The 19716-nt window shown below is 33.0% G+C and overlaps 1 protein-coding gene across 1 annotated transcript; it reads left to right on the top strand.

The window, feature by feature from the left end:
- The first annotated feature begins 832 nt into the window (after positions 1–832).
- On the top strand, positions 833–12315 carry LOC121172829 (uncharacterized). The gene is made up of 4 exons (XM_041005459.1): positions 833–859; positions 1328–1493; positions 8331–8455; positions 11332–12315. The coding sequence occupies exons 1-4, from the start codon at positions 833–835 to the stop codon at positions 12313–12315; spliced, it is 1302 nt and encodes a 433-aa protein (XP_040861393.1).
- Positions 12316–19716: the final 7401 nt, after the last annotated feature.

Raw genomic sequence — 19716 nt, 5'->3', positions numbered from 1 at the left:
ACAGTGTGAGGATTGTGAGAGAGTGGAATTAACATGGCGAGTTTAGTGGAGGATAAGATGAAGAGTTTGGCAATGGTGGAGGAGGAGGAAGATGGGTTTGTTTTCTGTGTGGAGGAACCCAAAAACCTAGCTTTTGACTCATAGCTATGTTTGGTGGGAAGCTTTTTGTCTTAGAGAATGATATAGACTCAAGCCATGAAAGCTCATATGGCAGCGATTTGGAAGCCATGGGAAGGTGTGACGATCAAGGATGTAGAAAGGGTCAACTTCCTATTTCAATTTTTCCCCAAGTTGGACATGCAAAGTATCACCAATGGAGTACCTTGGTATTTCGATAATCAACTATTGATTCTAGATAAACTTAAACCTAATGATGTTCCTGATCAAGTTAAACTGAATCACGTCTCATTTTGGGCCCAAATCCATAATATTCTTGTTGCATTCATGAGTGAGAATGTTGGGAAATATCTGGCCAACATCAATGGAGAATTTCTCGAGTATGATCCCAACAACAACTCTGGGGGCTGGAGATCGTACATGAGGGTGGGAGTAATAGGGGATGTTCATGTTCCTCTGAAAAAGGTCAAGAAGGTGAAGAAGCCAAGTAGGGATTGGAAGGTGATGGCATTCAAATATGAGCGATTCGGCACCTTCTTTTTCCTGTGTGGTTTCTTCGATCACGCAGAGAAATTCTGCTCATTACACTTTGAATGGGAGGAGTATAATCATGTTTGAGGGTGGGGATTGGAGATTAGGGTGGAGAATCATAAGTTTTGACACACTGTAGGGAACAAGTGGCTTAGGGATGACAACGACAAAAAGGTTGGCTTCAATGAATGTGGTAACAGAAACAGTGGAGGTAATTATAAGGGCAATCATTATAGTGATTGTGATAATAATGGCAAAGAGGGACAAAATCAGTAGCCCAATCATGGTCAATTAATGGTAATGATAGGAAATAATGATGGGAATCTGTCCCGTAATGGTGTCATTATTGTGACCAACGAAATGGAAGAAGCAAATAACTTAGCAAAATTTGGAGTTATTGTCAATCATTCAACACATGACCATGGGCCCACAACTATGGAGACCGGCATTGAAGTTGTAGTTGACCATTAATTAGAGAAGAAATGACGTAGACAAGAGGAGCTGGAAAACCATGAAGTTGTTCCCATGCATTTTTTAATGGCAGAGCATGCAGTTCCTATTCTTAGGGACCTCGTTTGGAGCCATAAACTAAATGTTATGTTCTTATCAAAAACACTAGTACATGCGAATAAAGTGGAGGAAATAAATAGGATAGTCGGGTTTGATAATTGCTTTGCAGTTTGATGAGAATCCCAAAGCTGTCCAAATACAGGGACCTAGGACTAGGGGTAGGACAAAACAGTCAGAGGATACCCTTCAACAAATGGTAGCAGTCCTACTTGACAAGGCTCAAGTGGAGAAGGACGAAGGCCCAGAAGCACTCCCAAGAATCTTGGTTGTTGAAGGTCCAAACTAATTTGAAGGCTTATATCTAATATTCTCTATTTTGTAATTGTAATTAAATAAATTGTTGGTTGAATCCTATGTCTTTTCAGCTGCACCAATTTTAGTTAATTTAGTAATTTTCAGCTAAATCCTATATGTATTCAACTCATTTGGAAGGAAAGACACTTTTGGCATTTTTCAGAAAACACTTGTGTATTTCATAAGAGTTTCTCTCTAGGTTCCTTGTCAAACTAATTCCGAACTTATCAAGGTTGAACCCTTGTCGCGTCTATCCCTAACTTATCTTCCATCTCCAGAAGTGGCGTCATTCGATTTCGTGACCTGTACCAAGTGATTTGCTCCTAATAAGGATCACATCACAATTGATAGAGAAGGTAAGAGTGGGGACTTGCTTTGTTTTGGAATAATAAGGTCAATTGTCAAATTATGAATTCTTCCAAGTTTTATCAATGTAATGGTTGCTGATGATAATAATAAAAAGTGGAGATTTACTGGTTTGTATAGGTTTCATGAAAGTCATAAAAGGAAAGAATCCTGAAACATGCATACATTACTAGAAAAAGTGTTTTTAACATCGGTTATTTTGGACATTTAACATTAATTTTGAACTAATGTTAAAACGACTGTCATTAAAAGTAGGTCATTTTTAACATCAGTTATAAAAACTAATGTTGAAATCCACTATACAACATGGGTTCTCCCCAAAACTGATGTGGTATAGTAGTAGCAAATAGCTAAAAAAAAGCATAAACAACATTAGTTCTGCCAAAACCGATGTTGTATTATATTATACAACATTGTTTTTCCTAGAACCAATGTTGTAAGTACTATATAACATCGATTTTGGCAAAACCGATGTTGTCATGCACCATACAACATCGGTTTTAACATCGATTTTTTTCAAAACCAATTTTACACTCAAAATTGATGTTGTAACATCGGTTTTATTCAAAATCAATGTTGTAAGTACTATACAACAACAGTTTTGAATGACTTACTATAACTGAAATTCATTTAGCAATTACCTTGGATTTACTTCCATGATTACTGTTGAATCCCTTTAAAGCATGGGTTAAGAGAAACATGCATGTAAATTGTACAATTAAAATATTGAAGTCAAATATTAATGATAAAGTAAATGTGTTACAAATTAGAACTAACATGTTAACCATTCCTTTCAAGTAGTTATCGAGCTTATTGTGCAAGGACACAGAACCATGCAACAACATTGTCCTTAGGACATATAACCACCAATTGTCAATGTCCACGACATTGGAGAACATTAAGTTATTATAATGCATACATTATTTAAATTGATTTGTTCAATTTTACTTACTCATTCAAGTAGTCTCCTAGGTAGTCATCTCTCTATGAATTCTACATTCATTTCTTAATATAATCCTTATATTCAAACTATGATTGTCAAGATCTCTATATGGACTGTGGCTCAAAGAATCCATACACAGAGGCATTTCCTGATCACAGACTTAACTCATTCATATGTCATATGCCTATTGTTGTTAAAATAAAGTAAATTATGAATCAATTTAAAACAATCAATTAGGTAATGGGTTGTAATTTAAATTTACTTACAATATCCACAATTGTATGACAGTGATTTCAGACATTGACCATCGTGTGCTATTTCCCCAAGATCTTCATGCTTTATGTACAAAGGGGACATTATCATTGTACACCCCAAACATAGTTGCATCGCACGACACCTGCATAGGCTTGAAGAAAAGTTGTGGGATCATCAATGTCATCTAGTAAATGGTATCGTCATCAGGTTTCGGCTTATCAACAGGCTTCGTTGGTCCCTCTAGTACCTGTTTATCCTACACAATTAATAAACATAAGTCAATGACAATCAAGACTTTATTTGTAACAATTTTTTTCATAATAATAAACACAAGAAAAAGGAAATACATTTTTTTGAAAAAGGTTGTACAGGATGTGTCGCCCAAGCAAGGAAGGTGTTAAGGGTCTGCCTCACTAATTGAACCTCTTTAGTGGGTATAAGGACCCGAGCATCAGCATCTCAAACTTCCTCAACATATGTTCACCAGCTCATTACCCAAAGGGACATGGTGCATGATTGTTGACCCATCATAAATTCTTCCAAGGAAAAATAAGTGGGGAGAATTGACATCAACATACAACCCATGTCTATCTGATGCATTTGTGTCTGGATCCTACCCTAAGGGATTAACACAGTTTCCCTTTATGCTGACACAGGCACCGAAAGGAGCTACCTCAGGCTCAACAGGAGGTACCATTCCCTAGGACTGAATTTGACTGAAGGATAACATTAGCTATCTCATCACCTTTTTAGTGATCGACTGCTCCAGCTCATCCTTGATATTCTGTGTCAGCTCCCCCTTAATAATTTATTTCAGTCGATCCAGCTCTTTTGGGCCGATCGACATAGATGTGCAGGAGCTTGCTGAAGTTAGTCCAAAGTATTGCCTTATCGTCACACCGGCTCCAGCAGAACCGACACGGTCATGGTGCTCTAGTCACTCAATGGCAGCAGTCAGTACATCCTGATGTCCATGGCCTACAAAGCTACCCTGTGCAGACTACTCTTTCAAGGAATCCTGCAATCAACAAAATATGAAACTATTTATGGCCTATTATTGTTATTATATATAATGACCATTGAAACTAAAACTTAACTTATAATCCTATCAGCAATTTGGCATGTCGCCATTGATGTCATCTGACCCAATTTTTTTGTGCAAGTCATCTTCCACATCACGTGTCATTTAATGGAAGATGGAGGATCAACGATTATTTTAGTAGTCCCGGATTAGGCTACTTGCTCCAATCATTTCTTTATTTTTCCTCCATAAAGTTTTGTTCAAGAAAATCATAACCCCCACGAGACAACACATGAAAGGCAGTGTTTTGTTTCTAGATGGATTGTGCCTTCTTTCCAACATCCTATGAGAAATAGATAGTATATAAAAAATGCTTAAATCAATTGTAAATGTCAATTTCATAAATTTGAAGGACTACAACTAAACTCCCATGAAGGGTCTCTATGGCTTTGACAAAATTGGTTCTGCTTCTCTTTCGTAAATCTATACTTCTCACAGACTTTGTCTTCATTGCCTTTTGCTAGAGCCCATTTAGAGGTCAAGTTGGACTTAAATTGCCTCCAACGCTCTCCTACAATTTGTAGGATTTTCTTCTTCGTCCTTTTATCAGACACTTCAAAAAATATCAAATTCTACCTCGGATACAAAATAAATTGTAAGAGTTAGTGAATAGATAAAATGTGTCAGTTTAATATATCTAATTACCATAAGATACAAGTTTCAATTGAAATACCTAAATGTCCTCCCAAATCAAATCCTTCTGAGCTTTAGGAACCTGTTTCCAATGAACATATGTAACATCCACCTTGTCTCGAGCAATGACCACCAAATAGGTCCTTAATCTTTATGTGTGGACCATTAACTTTTCTAATGGTAGGATCAACATGAACCAGTGGTCTCTCCACCTCCACAGGTCAAGCAAACAATGATCTAAGCCATGTGGCTTTTCTAGTCCTTTTCGACATAGACGATGAAGGTGCTAACTCAGGAGGAGGGGAGCTCGGTGGTGTAGCCACGTGCCTGTAAAAAAAACATTAATTAAAGTCAACTCAAAAGTATAGTAAGTTATGTAATTGTAAATATGGAAACAAGTATATATAGAAAATGATTACATTATACGATGTTAATTAATTCTCCTTCATCATGATCATTATGATTTGCATGGACGTCATCAACTTCTTCTTCATTGGTGTTAGGCATGTGTGTGGAGAAAGGAGTGTGACGAGAATCAAGGGTTGAATCATCATCTTTAAGATTAACACCAATGATTTTTCTGTATAGAACCACTGGCCACCTTTCATCACAAGGATCTTGAACATAAAATACTTGTTTAGTTTGTTCTGCCATGATGAAAGGCTCCTTTTGATAAGCTAGATTCTTCAAATCTACCAAAGTAAATCTAAAATCATCGATTCGCACACCAATATTGCTATCAACTCACTTACACTTAAAAACTCACACAATGAATTTAACATAATCAAGTATGCATCCAGAGAACAAAGCGAAATGCACTATATCAAAATTTCATCAAATTTAAGAAAAGAGACTTAACCTATATGTATGAATCTAGTATAAAAAAAATAACTCTTTCCAAATTGTCCAAACGGAAAATTCAAGATTCAATACAACAATTAATATAAACTGTCTAGAAGAATCATTGTATTGAATCTCAAACAGAAAACTAAGGTTCACTCATAATGAACATAACTTGTGTATAAAACAATAGTCATTAATAGAACAGAGAGATACATTAAAATAATCATACCATTGTTTTACTTTTATCAACTAATTTCAAACTTGTAACAGATTAAAGTGAATATAGTATTTGCAGTGAATATTTGCAACGGATTGAAGTTAAATATTTGCAGTGAACATAGTATTTCTAAGAGAATTGTTACCTTAATAATAGGACTTCTAGGTAATCTATGGTCAATGACTTTGGGGCTTCTTTCCTTTGATGATTTTGTAGCCTAACTGAAGGATAATCTGTAGTAAGTGAATATATGATTGATTAATGACATTGGAATGCATTTGGTAAGTATTCATTATTCAGCTCTTTCATGCCTTAATTACTTATAGGTTTCAACTTAGCAAGAAAGCAAAGCATAAAACTATCAACGTATACTAATATCATGCTAAAATACCCAGATGCTTTGAATACTAAGCTTTTCGGTTTTCAATTAATGGGATGACTCATGACTCTACTCAAATATAAACTCTCATTCAAGAGATTCAAGACTCATGTAATTCTCACATGAATACATATAGGAAATAAAATATAAACATTGTGATTCTTGTATATAGACCAAATAATTAATTAAACTTGTTTTCATTGATTCTTGTTACTTTCATTATTTGTCATTTAGCTAGTGACCTTCCATAATATGGTTTGTAATTATTATTGTTGTCAACAGCGGTTATAGAGACACTTAAAAGCCATATATGGTTTGTAATTTGAACTTATGAAGCATGAAGCATTGCGTCTAAATATAAATTTTGTGGAATAGGCAATTAGTGCTCACAAATTATTCATATTAGATTACCATGATGCATTCTTCCCGTATTTCATGAAGATAAACAGCCTACCTATTGCAAAAGGTTATGGCACAAGGACAATCCTGTTCTTGAAAGACGATAGATCTTTAAAGCCACTTGCTATCGAATTAACCTAGCCTGCAATAGTGAGTAAAGTGGTGATGCCTGCAACAAAAGAAATGCCATTATTAAAACAGTATATATACGAACACTACAAAAAAATGTTAAATAATGGAGGTTATTTTGCGGAGGTTTTAGAAACCTCCTTAATTTATTAAAAAATTCAATTTTTTGTGCTTAATTTGCGGAGGTTTATAACCTCTGCTAATTAAATATTATTTTTCCACTCTTTTCTCTTTAAAATAAAATAAATCATGTTTTTTCCCGGCAAAAAAAAAATTCTCTCTCAAAAAAATCACAAAATCCCAATTTCCCTCTCCAACTCTACGGCTTCCCTCTCCAAACCCCACACAGACTCTCCAACTACGGCTTCCCCTCCTAAAAACATGAAGAAACTCACGGCTTCCCTCTCCAACTACGGCTTCCCATCCTAAAAAAGTCAAGAAACTCACGGCTTCCCTTCACTCTACGTGCTTCCCGTTGCTGCCATTCTCAATAGGTAACCTCTCCCTTTCCCAGTGATCAATTCAATTTGCGTTCATCACTGGTACGTTCTCTTACATTTTCTTTTTTCTCATTCATTCCTTTTCTTCCAAAACCCAACAATATCGTAGCTCCTCAAATCTGTGCCCTAGTTTGTTTCTCTCCGAACACACTTTTGGTTTAGATTCGCGTGCAGTGCAATCTGATTCTTGTTTTCCTTCTTCCCAGATTTCACAGATGCACAAGACTCATCACGTTTATTAGTCCTTCTGGGGGTTCAACAATTTTCCCGAAAGCCATTTAATTTTTTTTTTTTGTGAAATTATTGTGCTGATGAGTATTAAGATGAGCGCAAAATTGAATTTTTCTTTGTGGGTTGCTTTTAGTTTTTTGGATGTCTTGTTTCCCTATTCTTTTTTATTTTTAATCAATGTTTTTAGGCAATAATTATGGTTAATGTACAGTGAGACATAACTCGATCAATCCGAAGGAGAATGGTAATCGGAAGAAAGAGGGAGATAGATAGGTGTTATTACCCATTAGATAAAATCTGAAATCTATGTTGTAACTTTTTTTTATCCTCTCTTGGTCATGTTCTCCAATGAAAACAATAAGAAAATACAATTTTATATTAAACAAAATCTTCTATTTTCTTACTTTCAAAACATATATTTCAATCTGGAATTGGTTCGGATTAAAAGAAATTTAGGCTCATGATGTTTCACGCGGCAGGGTAACCGAGTAGCAGGATTTGAAAGTAGATAAAAATAGTTTAGTGAAGGGAATATTACTGAATCGATGCTGGTTTCAGTTTTTATGCAGTTCCTGTGTCGGGACCCAAAATAGTCAGATTGAATTATAGTGTTTTTATTCGTTGAATGAGTAAAATTTGAACTAACACTTTACTTCTTCAAAATGCTCCTAAAATCCCAAGGTCTCTCTCCTTTTTGCTCTCTGTGCCAGGTTATATTCCTATTCCTTTTCTACTAATGTTTCATTGATTCAAAATCAAGTGTCCAATATTTTTAAGATTTGTTAATTTATTGCATTCAACTTGTTTTGGTGGCTGAACAATTCTCTGCTTTGTGTCTTTAGCTTTAGAAAGTAGACCAGATGTTGTTGTTGTTCAAAGCAACGGTCGATCGTCTTTTTCCCAGACAGCTGCTGTGAGGCATCTGACAGGTTCTGTTACTAGACCCCATGGACTTCGTTTTGTTGTGGTATGTAGTACATGGATATATTAATGTTAAACTACATATGATGTTTTCAAACAACAAACACGAGCAACATGAATGATAGTATTAGTCTTGGAGTTAGGCTTGTCATTTTACTTTTAGTTGGTTGAAAACCTTTTACATTCAAAACCTGATGTTGGATAGCAAGAAGATTAGAATTTAGTGGGTCAGAGAAAGTAGGGAATAGGGATAGCACCTGTTGAGGAAGAGATGATACAATCTGGCCTGAGGTGGTTTTTTCATGTGAGAAGAAGAACCATACAACACTAGTAGGAACATTTGATCATGTAGAGGATAGCATAATGATTAGAGACCAAGTAAAACTCAAACCGCTAAAACTGATGGTGTGGACTGCTAATTATCATACACAAAGGTTCATAACAATGGACTTATACCTAAATGGCCTTTGTGCAAACCTGTTTATGACTCAACACAATGGTGTATATGATGCATGCGTATTTAACTCTACCTAGTGGGGAAAAGTTTTTATTGTTGTATTAAAAAATGAAACTCATCAGATAAGACTATGTAGAAAGAAAGTACAAGGGTAGAGGATAAGATATTATCCTAAAGAAAACACCAAAAATAGAAAATGAGAAAAACATGAAAGAACATATTGAACTAACACTTTACATCTTCAAAATATAAAACTGGTGAAGACAAGAATAGCCGATAATCCCTTGTTATGCTGATTATTAAAGATAAAAAGTGATGGTTCAGCAAGGAACAACAGTTTAGTAGAGCATGGCCCCCATGTGTTTTGAGAGATAAGATTGAGTTGCTGGTATAGTGCTTAGAACAGCTAGAGAATAAATCTTTCTCATGCATCAAGCGTTGAAAAATCGGTAATAAAGCTCATGATTGCTTTCTTTCAAATGTATTATTAGTTTAAGACTTGTTGTAACGGAAGGAATTATAAAATTCAAGTGGCCCAAGAACAAAAACAAATAAATTATAAAATTCCGACTATCATTCTTGTCATTGACATTTACTTGAGATTAAAGTATTGGTGATCCAAACATGCTAATATAAATTTGCATTATTTACTTGAGTACATGATTTTGGAGTTAAAACCGAAGGACTAATTTAGTTATGTATGCATGTAGATGCACTAGACACGAGAATATTTGCTCAAGATACTTTGTAGCATGTAGCTAGAGTATCTATGTGAGAGAGAGAGGGAGAGAGACTTGTGTGAGAGAGATAGGATGTTGTAGATTTGAGAGTGAGAGAGAAGCGTGAAGACTTGTTTTTATGTATGGAAACTATAAAAACTGATTCTATCCTCACTCTGCCTCTTCCTCCTTTGTGGGTTTAGATATTTCAGGGGAAGTTATAGGCAGTTACTCACAGTGAATTATGAGTTTCTTTTTTCTTTTTTTTTATTCTTTTCTTCTTCATTCCTTTCTTTCCCTTGCTTATTTATGATTAACATATATGATTTTCTTTTCGTTTAATTAACTTAGTGATTGAGAGAAAATAATGTCATCAAATGACTCCATCCATCTCGTACTTCCAATTTTACTTTTTTTAAATTTTTTAATTATAGTATTGATATAAAGTATTACTGTGTCCAATATAATAACTAATTTTATCAGGACCTATAGTATAAAGAATATAGATATACCATTTTCAAATAATTTGCTCCAACTTTAAATATTTTTTCTTTTTACAAATTATAAAAGTAACCCTATTTGAACTTGATAAGAACACAAAAGTTAGAAAAACTCATTGGGAACTTATAAGCATATACTTTTATTGCTTAATTGAATGCCAAGTAACTCCCATTGGAATTAGCAGCTATTTTGCACAAAAATTCAATAAATGTATTATATGATAAGTAAAATTATTATACTGAAAAATTTGTGTACGAGTGTATGCATACTTTTCTCATTACTAAGCTACAATCTGGTGGCTAGTACCCTACGAGATGATGTTGTTAGTTGAAAAAAAAAATTAGTAAACGAAGTTAACAAGATGAGTATTATGGTTAACATAGGAGAGAGTTTTGGAATGAGAAATAAAAAAAAGAGTTATGTTTGCATGGTATTTTTTTTTTGCTTTTCTTTTTCTAATATTCCATGTTTCAACTCTCTTTTATTTAAACCGCAACAATTGGGATGTGACCTCCTTTGCTATTGATTCCATTTGGCATTGATGCAAGCAATTTCAGCTTGGATTTGTAGCACACTTGCTCCAAAAAATAAGTGGTTAATTTGCTTTTTCTTTTTTGGCTATTAAGGTCATATATATATATATATATATATATATATATATATATATATATATATATATATATATATATATATATATATATATATAATACTAACTTAATTTCCTTATTTTTTTTAAAGCTTGTAGCTGAAGTTCTTGAGAGGTGCTGAAATTGGTTAGGCAATAGCAAAAGACACATTCCCATGCTTTCATTTACTGGAAGTTCAAAGGTACTTCATCTCTCTCTTATTTTGATTAAACATTGTAATCTTTATTTTTATGTGTTTACAACGTACATTACATTTTCATGATAGTATTTTTATGTTACGACCTCTACTAGTTAGCTAACAAGTGTAGTTTTTTATAATTTTTTGTAATTCATTTTTTTGTTGGTTCCATTGGTTTTTATTCTAAATACCTATTCTTATTTTATAACATATATGGTAGTAGCTGTAACATAAAAATTGGTATTGAATCTTAGGTTATGCTTCTTCCCCCACCAATTATTCTTTTTAGTTAGAATAATTATTATAGTTTTTCTTCTTAATTTATATTATAATTTTGTGGGGGACTTACTTTTTTTTAATACAAATTATACTATGTTATATTATTATAGTGTGATAAATTATTTTAATAAAATTGTTTAGGTATCTTTTGTAATGGATAAATCATGGATTTCAAAGGCCCGAAACTCAATTGATTACTCCATTGGTTTGAGTAAATTCTTAGATTTTGCTTTTAAGAATGGAGCTGTAGGAGAAACGATTCGGTGTCCATGTCCAAAATGTGGATTTATGAAATGGCAAACTAGAGACATAGTTGAAGATCACTTGCTATATAAACCATTTCCTCAAAACTATGTTATATGGGATCTTCATGGTGAAAAGCAAGCATTAGAATCTTCTCAAGTGGAAGATGTTTTCCAAGATAGTGGTGTTCAACCTCAAAACCCAATGGAAATGATGATCAATGACGCATTTGAACAATATAGGCAACATGACCCTAATGTAGGTGCATCACAACCATTAAATGAAGATGAAATAGTAAATGATGAACCAAGAGAAGATCATAATGGCTTTTATGAGCTTCTAAACAATGGGAGCCAAACATTGTATGAAGGAAGCAAGGACACAAAACTAGAATTTATAATCAAATTATATCATATAAAAGTTTTGTGTGGATTAAGCGATAAGGCAATGACTATGATATTGGATTTGTTAAATGACGCATTTGAAAAAGCAAAGTTTCCTCCTTCTATTTATGAGGCAAAGAAAATTATTAACAAGCTTGGTCTTAATTATAAAAAGATAGATGCTTGTCCAAAACACTGCATGTTGTATTTGGGAGATGATGAAAAAAGTTTGGATGCTTGTAAGCATTGTGGTACATCTAGATGGAAACCCAACAAGAAGAAGAAAATAGCTGCAAAGGTTTTACGTTACTTTCCATTGAAACCAAGATTGCAAAGATTGTTCACATGTCGTAAGACTGCAAAAGATATGAGATGGCATGTTTTGGAAGACAATAAAGATGGGTTGTTAAGGCATCCAAGAGATGGAGAGGCATGGAAGACATTTGATTTAATCCATCCTGAGTTTTCTTCAGATCCTCGAAATGTTCGCTTAGTCTGAGCTCTGGGAGAGTGCGATGCATGGGATTCGCTTGTTTGCAGGAACAAATTGAAGTAGGATTGACTCAAAGAATAGTTGATGAATCTGAAGTTTCTCCTCTTGATGTTGTTGGTAGAGTGTTAGGGTTAGAGCACTCTGGGAGAGTGCGATGCATGGGATTAGGAGTTGTTCCTTCTAATACATTCAGGAACACAAGACTTTGAGCTTCTAGTCCGAGTTCTTCTTCATCTGGTGTTGCCTTTCCATCTTCAAACCAATGGCAAGAGAAATACAACAATTTAGAATCAGCTTTTAAGGCCTACATGATAATGAAGGAAGGAAGGATCCCTGAAGAATTAGCTAGTTATTTCACTCCTGATCAAACACATGTAAGTAATTAATATGCATACATCATTATGTATATGTGAGGTATCCTAAAACTTGTTAGTATAATACACAATGTACTCTTAAAACTGTTTTACATATGTCTATAGTTTATTAATTTATTCACACATATTAGTAAGGAAATATATTTTGTAATTGGTACGTGTGTTTATTAAGCTAATTAATTTACAGTTTTGTAGGTAGATTTTATAGTTAATCAACAATATTAAGGTAGAATTTTATTCATTTTGGCTAGCTCTTAATACTCTTTATCTCAAGTTAGGTCTTTAAGTAAACATACATGACCAAGGTAATAACCATGCATAAGTTTAGAATATTAAAACAATTGTTTAGAATTAATTATTTTTATTGATGGTCATTATGATTTAGTATGTGTGATACACCCTTGTATATAGTATATGTGACTAAGTGTTTTTTCTTTTCTTATTTCAGCCAAATGATGCTTCAAGTGTTCCTAATACACCTTTGGATGCAAGAGGATCTTCTGGTGCTAGCAACCCTTAGTTTGCTTATAATGTATTTTGGATTTAAAGTTTAGTACAAGACTAATATTACTTTGTTATGGATTTTATGTCATACTTTGATTTACAATAGAAATTTGAATTATAAATCTTTGAACTATATGCTATTATTTTGGTTATTGAAATATAATTTCTACGTCCTCATTATGAGTTTTTTTATTACATTTTTTTTATTGATATCATAAGAAAATGAAAAATTGTAATACATGTAGATTATGAAACTAAAATGAATATACAAAATCATTATATACAAGAAAATAAAGAGAATTAGAAAATCAATTGTAAAACGTCTATTGTTAGCATGATTTAAAAAAAAAAAAAACCCTCCATAGTATAGTTTTAAAACCTCTTTTAATAAACCTCCGCATTTAGCATAGGTTTAAAACCTCCTACAAAAAACCTCCATATTTAGTGTAGGTATAAAAACTTCTTCCAATAAACCTCCACAATTAGCGTAGGTTTAAAACCTCCTTTAAAAAACCTCCACAGTTAGCGTAGGTTTAAAACCTCTACAAAATATTCTTGATACCAGAGGTTTTCGAAAACCGCCGCTAATTGCTTGTGGCGAATATAACTGTGGAGGTTTTTGAAAACCTCCGTAATTTATTTTGCGGAGGGTAAAAACCTCCACTAAACGAAAAAATAACCTCCATTATTTAACAGATTTGTTGTAGTGGAATGAGAGTTTGTGATGTGTGCAAGAAAATAAACATTGTCCACAAACAATTATTTACTCTAGAAGAAGAAAAAATAATCCCTTCCTAGTTAAAATTAATTTCTCACAATGGAGTAACATGTAGTAATATCTAAGGCCCAGCCATAATGAACCAAATTAAATAATGTTGTGTTACTTTGACAAACAAAAATTAAAAATAACTAAATTAACCGCTTGTATTGTGAATGTAACAGAATATTAGAATGGATTATGGAGTTAGTTGAAGGTACCATTGGTTCAATCCACAATCAAAATACGAGCAAAGACAAGCCAACTAATTAATTTAATTATATGAATGTGGATTCATAAGTGGAGGGTGTTTGTGGTAATTCACACGGGAATAAGATCCGTGCCTTGTCACCATTTCATTATCGCTCGGATTTGTGATTGTGATTTGCAGTTTTTGGTTTTCTCTTTTCTCTCTCCCATGTTCTAATTCTTATCGTTGGAACGCAAAAAAATACAAGGAAACGATGAACTGAGAAATACCCAGGTGAGAAAAAATAAAAATAAAACAATTTGGGTTGCATCAAATTAAGTTATATATATATATATATATATATATATATATATATATATATATATATATATATATATATATATATATATATATATATATAGTGAACATAAATTATGCATGACTCCAGCAAACCCAAGTCATTCATATATTGTGTAATACATCTAAAATACATCAAAAAATACCCTTTTTTTGCACCAGTTAACTTGAATTGATAGTCTATTCATAATGACTTGGCAAGATAGCACACACTTTGGTCAAACACCCACACACACCTTTCAAATATAAATATTGAAACATCGGATTATTTCTAAAATGGCAACAGCATAACAATAATGACCACAGTAAGCCCTAGACCATTGTAGGAGTAATTTTAAGTCAGCATATATTGTGGCCAAAAGAAGTCTAGATTCTAGAATAGATAATAAAAATGGTCAAAGCACCAATGGATGAGTTTAGAGATGAATTAGTGAAAGGTGAAGATGATGATGATGATGAATCTTTATCCGATTACTGTGAAACCCAATTCAGCACCAACAACATGAACAATCCAGTGGTTCAATTCAACAAGTACAGTGAAGAGAACCATGAATCAACCACTTCAAGTCCAAGTTGTTTCTGAAAAGGCGAAACAAGTTGTAGGGGCAGTAGTGCTAGGTCTGTTTTCTGTTAGAAATCAGTGATTCTGTTGTTCTATATATAATATTCCACATCACTGATTCACTGTGACGATTTAATGAATATATTAGTATATGAGAATTTTTCTGCATAATTTGTTGTCTAGTATTGCGAATTGGCTTTATTACAATTTACACTGCAAAAATTTAAATTTATTTTATATCTTAGTATTATTGCTAGCTAGTATTAGTTATAACACAACTACAATAATTGTCAGAGAGGTTCCTTTCATTTGTGAACCCTCATATAAAGCATGATCTATCAGCAGTTTCATTTCTGGAAGAAATGAGAAGAACTCAAGAGTGTTTTTATATATTTCCAAGAGTTCCTCTTTAGTTTCAACAAGACATTTTCCACAAGGCTTCAAAAGCCTCTTTTTAACTTATGAAAAATGAACATTTTTCTTTTTATGAAATACTTAACCAATTATCTTAAAAGTTTCTCTTTCACATTTACACTAAATCAGATTTACATTGACCCTTTAAACAATTTGTCTTATAAAGTTTTTAACTAAAACTAATGAGTTAACATCACTAGAAACAGTTTGCGTCCACCATTGTGATTATTTGTTTGGTCTGTTTACAAAAAAAAGAAAAACATTATTACAGGGCATTTACTGAGTTTTAACACCATGTTCACTTGTTTTGTCCCTCTCTTCCTACAAATCAATAATAGAAACAAACAATCCCAAAACCCAAACTGTGCATTTTACCCATATCGGCTCTGGTATATAATGCACTGAAATACCAAATTGCTACCTAAATAGTACATCTCGGAAATCTTCCCAAACTCTCAACAAACAAACCAGAAACATAATCTACTTTGTTATAGCAGTGGTATTGACAACTAGCGTGTTTTGAGTTGCTACCAAAATTGAAAAAGTGGAAGCTATATATATATATATATATGAGATAAATCACAAAAATTCAAACCATAAAAACCACATTACAAGTTTAGCCATGAAGAGAATCTAAGAACAAACTTGGTTCAAGAGATGCGGTGATAATAGTGATGGCAATGACCAACGAGAGAGTGGCAACAACGGAGTGAAGGTTCAAGAGAATGAGGGTTTCAAAGTGAGCTAGAGTAAGGCACGAGGTTCAGAAATATTAAAAAAGATCCAACATTGATATTATCTATGCTTTTGACGACATCAATTTTTAAAAATCGATGTTAATTAATTACTAACAGCATTAGTTTTTTGAAAACCAATGTTAACATTGTACTAGCAACATTGATTTTTTGTTTTCAAACGACCGATGTTAAGTTTCTACTAGTAACATCGATTTATTTTGTAGTAGTAATTGAAATCTTTCTTCTCTATCATCTCTCCCTTGGTGTGTTATTGGCGACTTTAATGACATTCTTTTCCCATATGATAAATGTGGAAAAGTGGATCATCCTTCTTGACTAATCAATGTATTTAGGAGAGCTTAGATAGCAATTTGGTGGTCATTCCCATGGAAACATATTTTAATTTCCATTGTATATCTAGATAAATCTTGTGAAGATACAAATTAAAAATTGTTTTTGATATGTATTTTGAAAAAATCTTTTTCACAGGCAAAAATATACATTTTTGTTATATATTTTGACAACATAAACATTAAAAATATATTTTCATTATATATCTTGACTAGATTTTATCTAATGAATAATGAAAATTTATTTTCACTGTATGTGCATCTTGACAAAATCTTTGTCATGATATACAACACAAATGTATTTTCATTATATATAGTAAATTCATACCCTTACCCTTATCTTCGTTAATAACATGACGAAAATATTTTGTCAAAATTGAAAATAATGAAGTCCTTTTCTCGGACTCGGAAGAGACCATTAAACTGCAACTAAATTGTCTGACTCTAGTTCCACTTCAATCACAAATTTGCAAACTTGGCCCTACTTTTGTTTTATATTTTGTTTTTTCTGACGGCAAATATCACGCAGAGGGTCAAGAATGTTGACGACATCCATCTCGAAATTTATTATATCCTCTCAAAACATTATTCTTTATATTTAATAAGGCCAAGCGAATAAGCATGGTAACAATTGCTTTGGAAGCAACTCTACTGCTGAAGCAATGTGCCAGTCTAGCACCCTCCCATTGCAAGCGTGTACGAATTGTGAGAAACTCCAGTGTTTTAGGCTTACAAAATAAATAAAAAAACTTATTATTATTGTAATATTAAATTTAAAGACAAAGTATCCATTGTTTGTTTTACACAGATTTTACCGTTAAGAATTTTGTGTCTAACGGACAATTTGTATTTTTTTATTTTTGTAATTGTATATTTTTTCAAATCATTGTATATAAATAGGGATACTTTACATTAGTTTTTCTTCACAACAAAACCTCTCAAATTTCTCTTATTTCCACTGTCAAAAAATTCTCAACTTCACTAATTTATTATTTTCAATGGATCCAAATTAAAATTAAAATTCATTCAATAAGAATCTGTGGTTCAACATGATGTCAAATTATCAACTCCTCACAAATCCCAATTTTCAAAATTCTTCAATTTACCAAACCCACCAAACAATCAAAATATAGTCATTTTTCAACATCTTGCTCTCGCATATCCTCCATATCATTTTTATATGTTCTCATCATCACCAATTAATCCTTCCATGGATCAATGGTCTTCAAAGGGTACTAGTGGCACTACTACAAAAGAGGTTTTTAAAGTCGGTTCTTTGACACATTTAACGACGATTTTTAACCGTCATAACATATAGTGTCGTAAAATGGCATGTCACTTTTTACGATGGTTTTTGAACCGTCATCGTATAAATGAGTTTCTAAGACGGTAACCATCTTAGAATGTGTCATTTATCAAAGACGGTTGAGTTTCTAAGACGGTAACCATCTTAGAATGTGTCATTTATCAAAGACGGTTTTTGTGACACACCCGTCTTAAAAAGTTAGACATACTAAGACGGTTCTGCCAATAACCGTCTTAGATTCTCAAGTCCACATGAGACATACTACAACAGTTATTCCAAGAACCGTCTTAGTATGTCTTGCTTTCTAAGACGGTTTTTCTTATAACCGTCTTAGAAAGTTTAGTAATTTCTTTTATAATTTTTTTTGCAGCGGTTTTATTTTTTGTAATATTTTGTGTTGCTGTTTTATTTGTTGTAATTTCTTTAACTAATACAACACTAAACATTGATTTGAAGCAAAAAGTATACTTATTATTTTTAACAATTGAAACATCATTGTATTACATAATACAAAAATTTACATAATTAATAAGTCTAGTTTTGCAAGAATTTACATTACTATACAATAGAAGTTTCAACTAATTTGGATAAAACAAATTAGAACATACAGAAAAACACTAGAACACAATTCCTTTGGCGAGAAATCAATGCATCATAATTCATACTTACCAGGGGAGGAAAGCAATCTTCAGCTGCTCGATAGGGAACTAAGAATCCACCATGAGTGCTAGTGTTTGAAGTTGTGAGAGTCTTGCAGAACATATGGGGAGTTGTTGACTTCACCATAGCTCCAGTATCCTCCTCTTCCCCATCAGCAACAATTTCCCCTTCCCGCAAGCTATGCTCCACTTGCCATAATCAAGTCCAAGTTCAAGCAAATTAAAACTAAAATAAGCTAATAAAGACACTTCATCACTTACCCCCCCCCCCCCCCCCATTTCTTATCCTTTTCATTCCTACAATAAAAAATAACAATAAGAGAGCTTTCTGTGCATCTATTTCTCCCAGATAACATCATGTGGAAAGGACGAGTAACATGGATATAGAAAGAAAACAAAACTTAGTTAACCACATAGTATATTTTTAGTCTACTTTGGTTTCCAGAGCCATGACGTTTTGCTCAATCAAACAAATCTGTTTAGTTAAATTTTATATGACCCTTAAGACATAGATAGGTTGAGATATTTTTCTGCAAGCTTCTCCCAAACCCAAACTGAACCAAAGTAAAATTAACACCATAGATAAGCCTCACCTCACTTTTAGGAACCAACAACACTTGGCAATACACTTCATCACTCCCTTCCTCTGCCAGCTCAGAAAAAGTACAACCACATCTTATTAAAAGAAAAGCCAATGATTTTCCCCTAATCTACCTCTGCATTATTGGAGCATAAGTTTTTTTGGGCCACCTTTATGAGTATCAATTCAAGAGGCTAATTAAGAGTTCTAGTATCCTTAAGTACAACATCAAAATTATCAAAATCATATTGTAGTTGTCATATTCCGTGGAAAACCTTTTACTTTTCTAGTTCATAGGGAACAAAAATTTTGTCTAATTTTACTACAAAAATACTTCGCAACTAGGACATCCAATACCAAATATAAAAGCTCACAAGTCAAATCATTTGATTAGATTGTTATGTATGAGCAATGAGCAATATTATAATAAGCCTTTTCATTTTTATATTTCATCTAAAAGTGACTAATAATTTCGTTATCAATGAGAAGCAAATAAAAGTTGTAATAAGAACACAAAACTTTAGACCACTGTGACCTTTATGAGACTCCAAGGAGGCGGTTCCACTTTTGTTGGATCCACAAACAGGTGAAGAAACTTTCATCTGTTGGCAAGCAAT

This window comes from Glycine max, chromosome 9, assembly GCF_000004515.6.
Source record: "Glycine max cultivar Williams 82 chromosome 9, Glycine_max_v4.0, whole genome shotgun sequence".
Taxonomy (NCBI): domain Eukaryota; kingdom Viridiplantae; phylum Streptophyta; class Magnoliopsida; order Fabales; family Fabaceae; genus Glycine; species Glycine max.
Note: the sequence above shows the minus strand (reverse complement) of the source record. Positions and strands in the feature narration are given on the sequence as shown.

What these genes read in the sequence shown, in the direction of transcription:
- LOC121172829 (XM_041005459.1), top strand. Translation starts at nt 833, where the DNA reads ATGAATGTGGTAACAGAAACAGTGGAG. An exon ending in TGGTAACAGAAACAGTGGAG is followed by an intron (nt 860 to 1,327) that starts GTAATTATAAGG and finishes ATTGCTTTGCAG; the next exon opens with TTTGATGAGAATCCCAAAGC. An exon ending in AAGAATCTTGGTTGTTGAAG is followed by an intron (nt 1,494 to 8,330) that starts GTCCAAACTAAT and finishes TTGTGTCTTTAG; the next exon opens with CTTTAGAAAGTAGACCAGAT.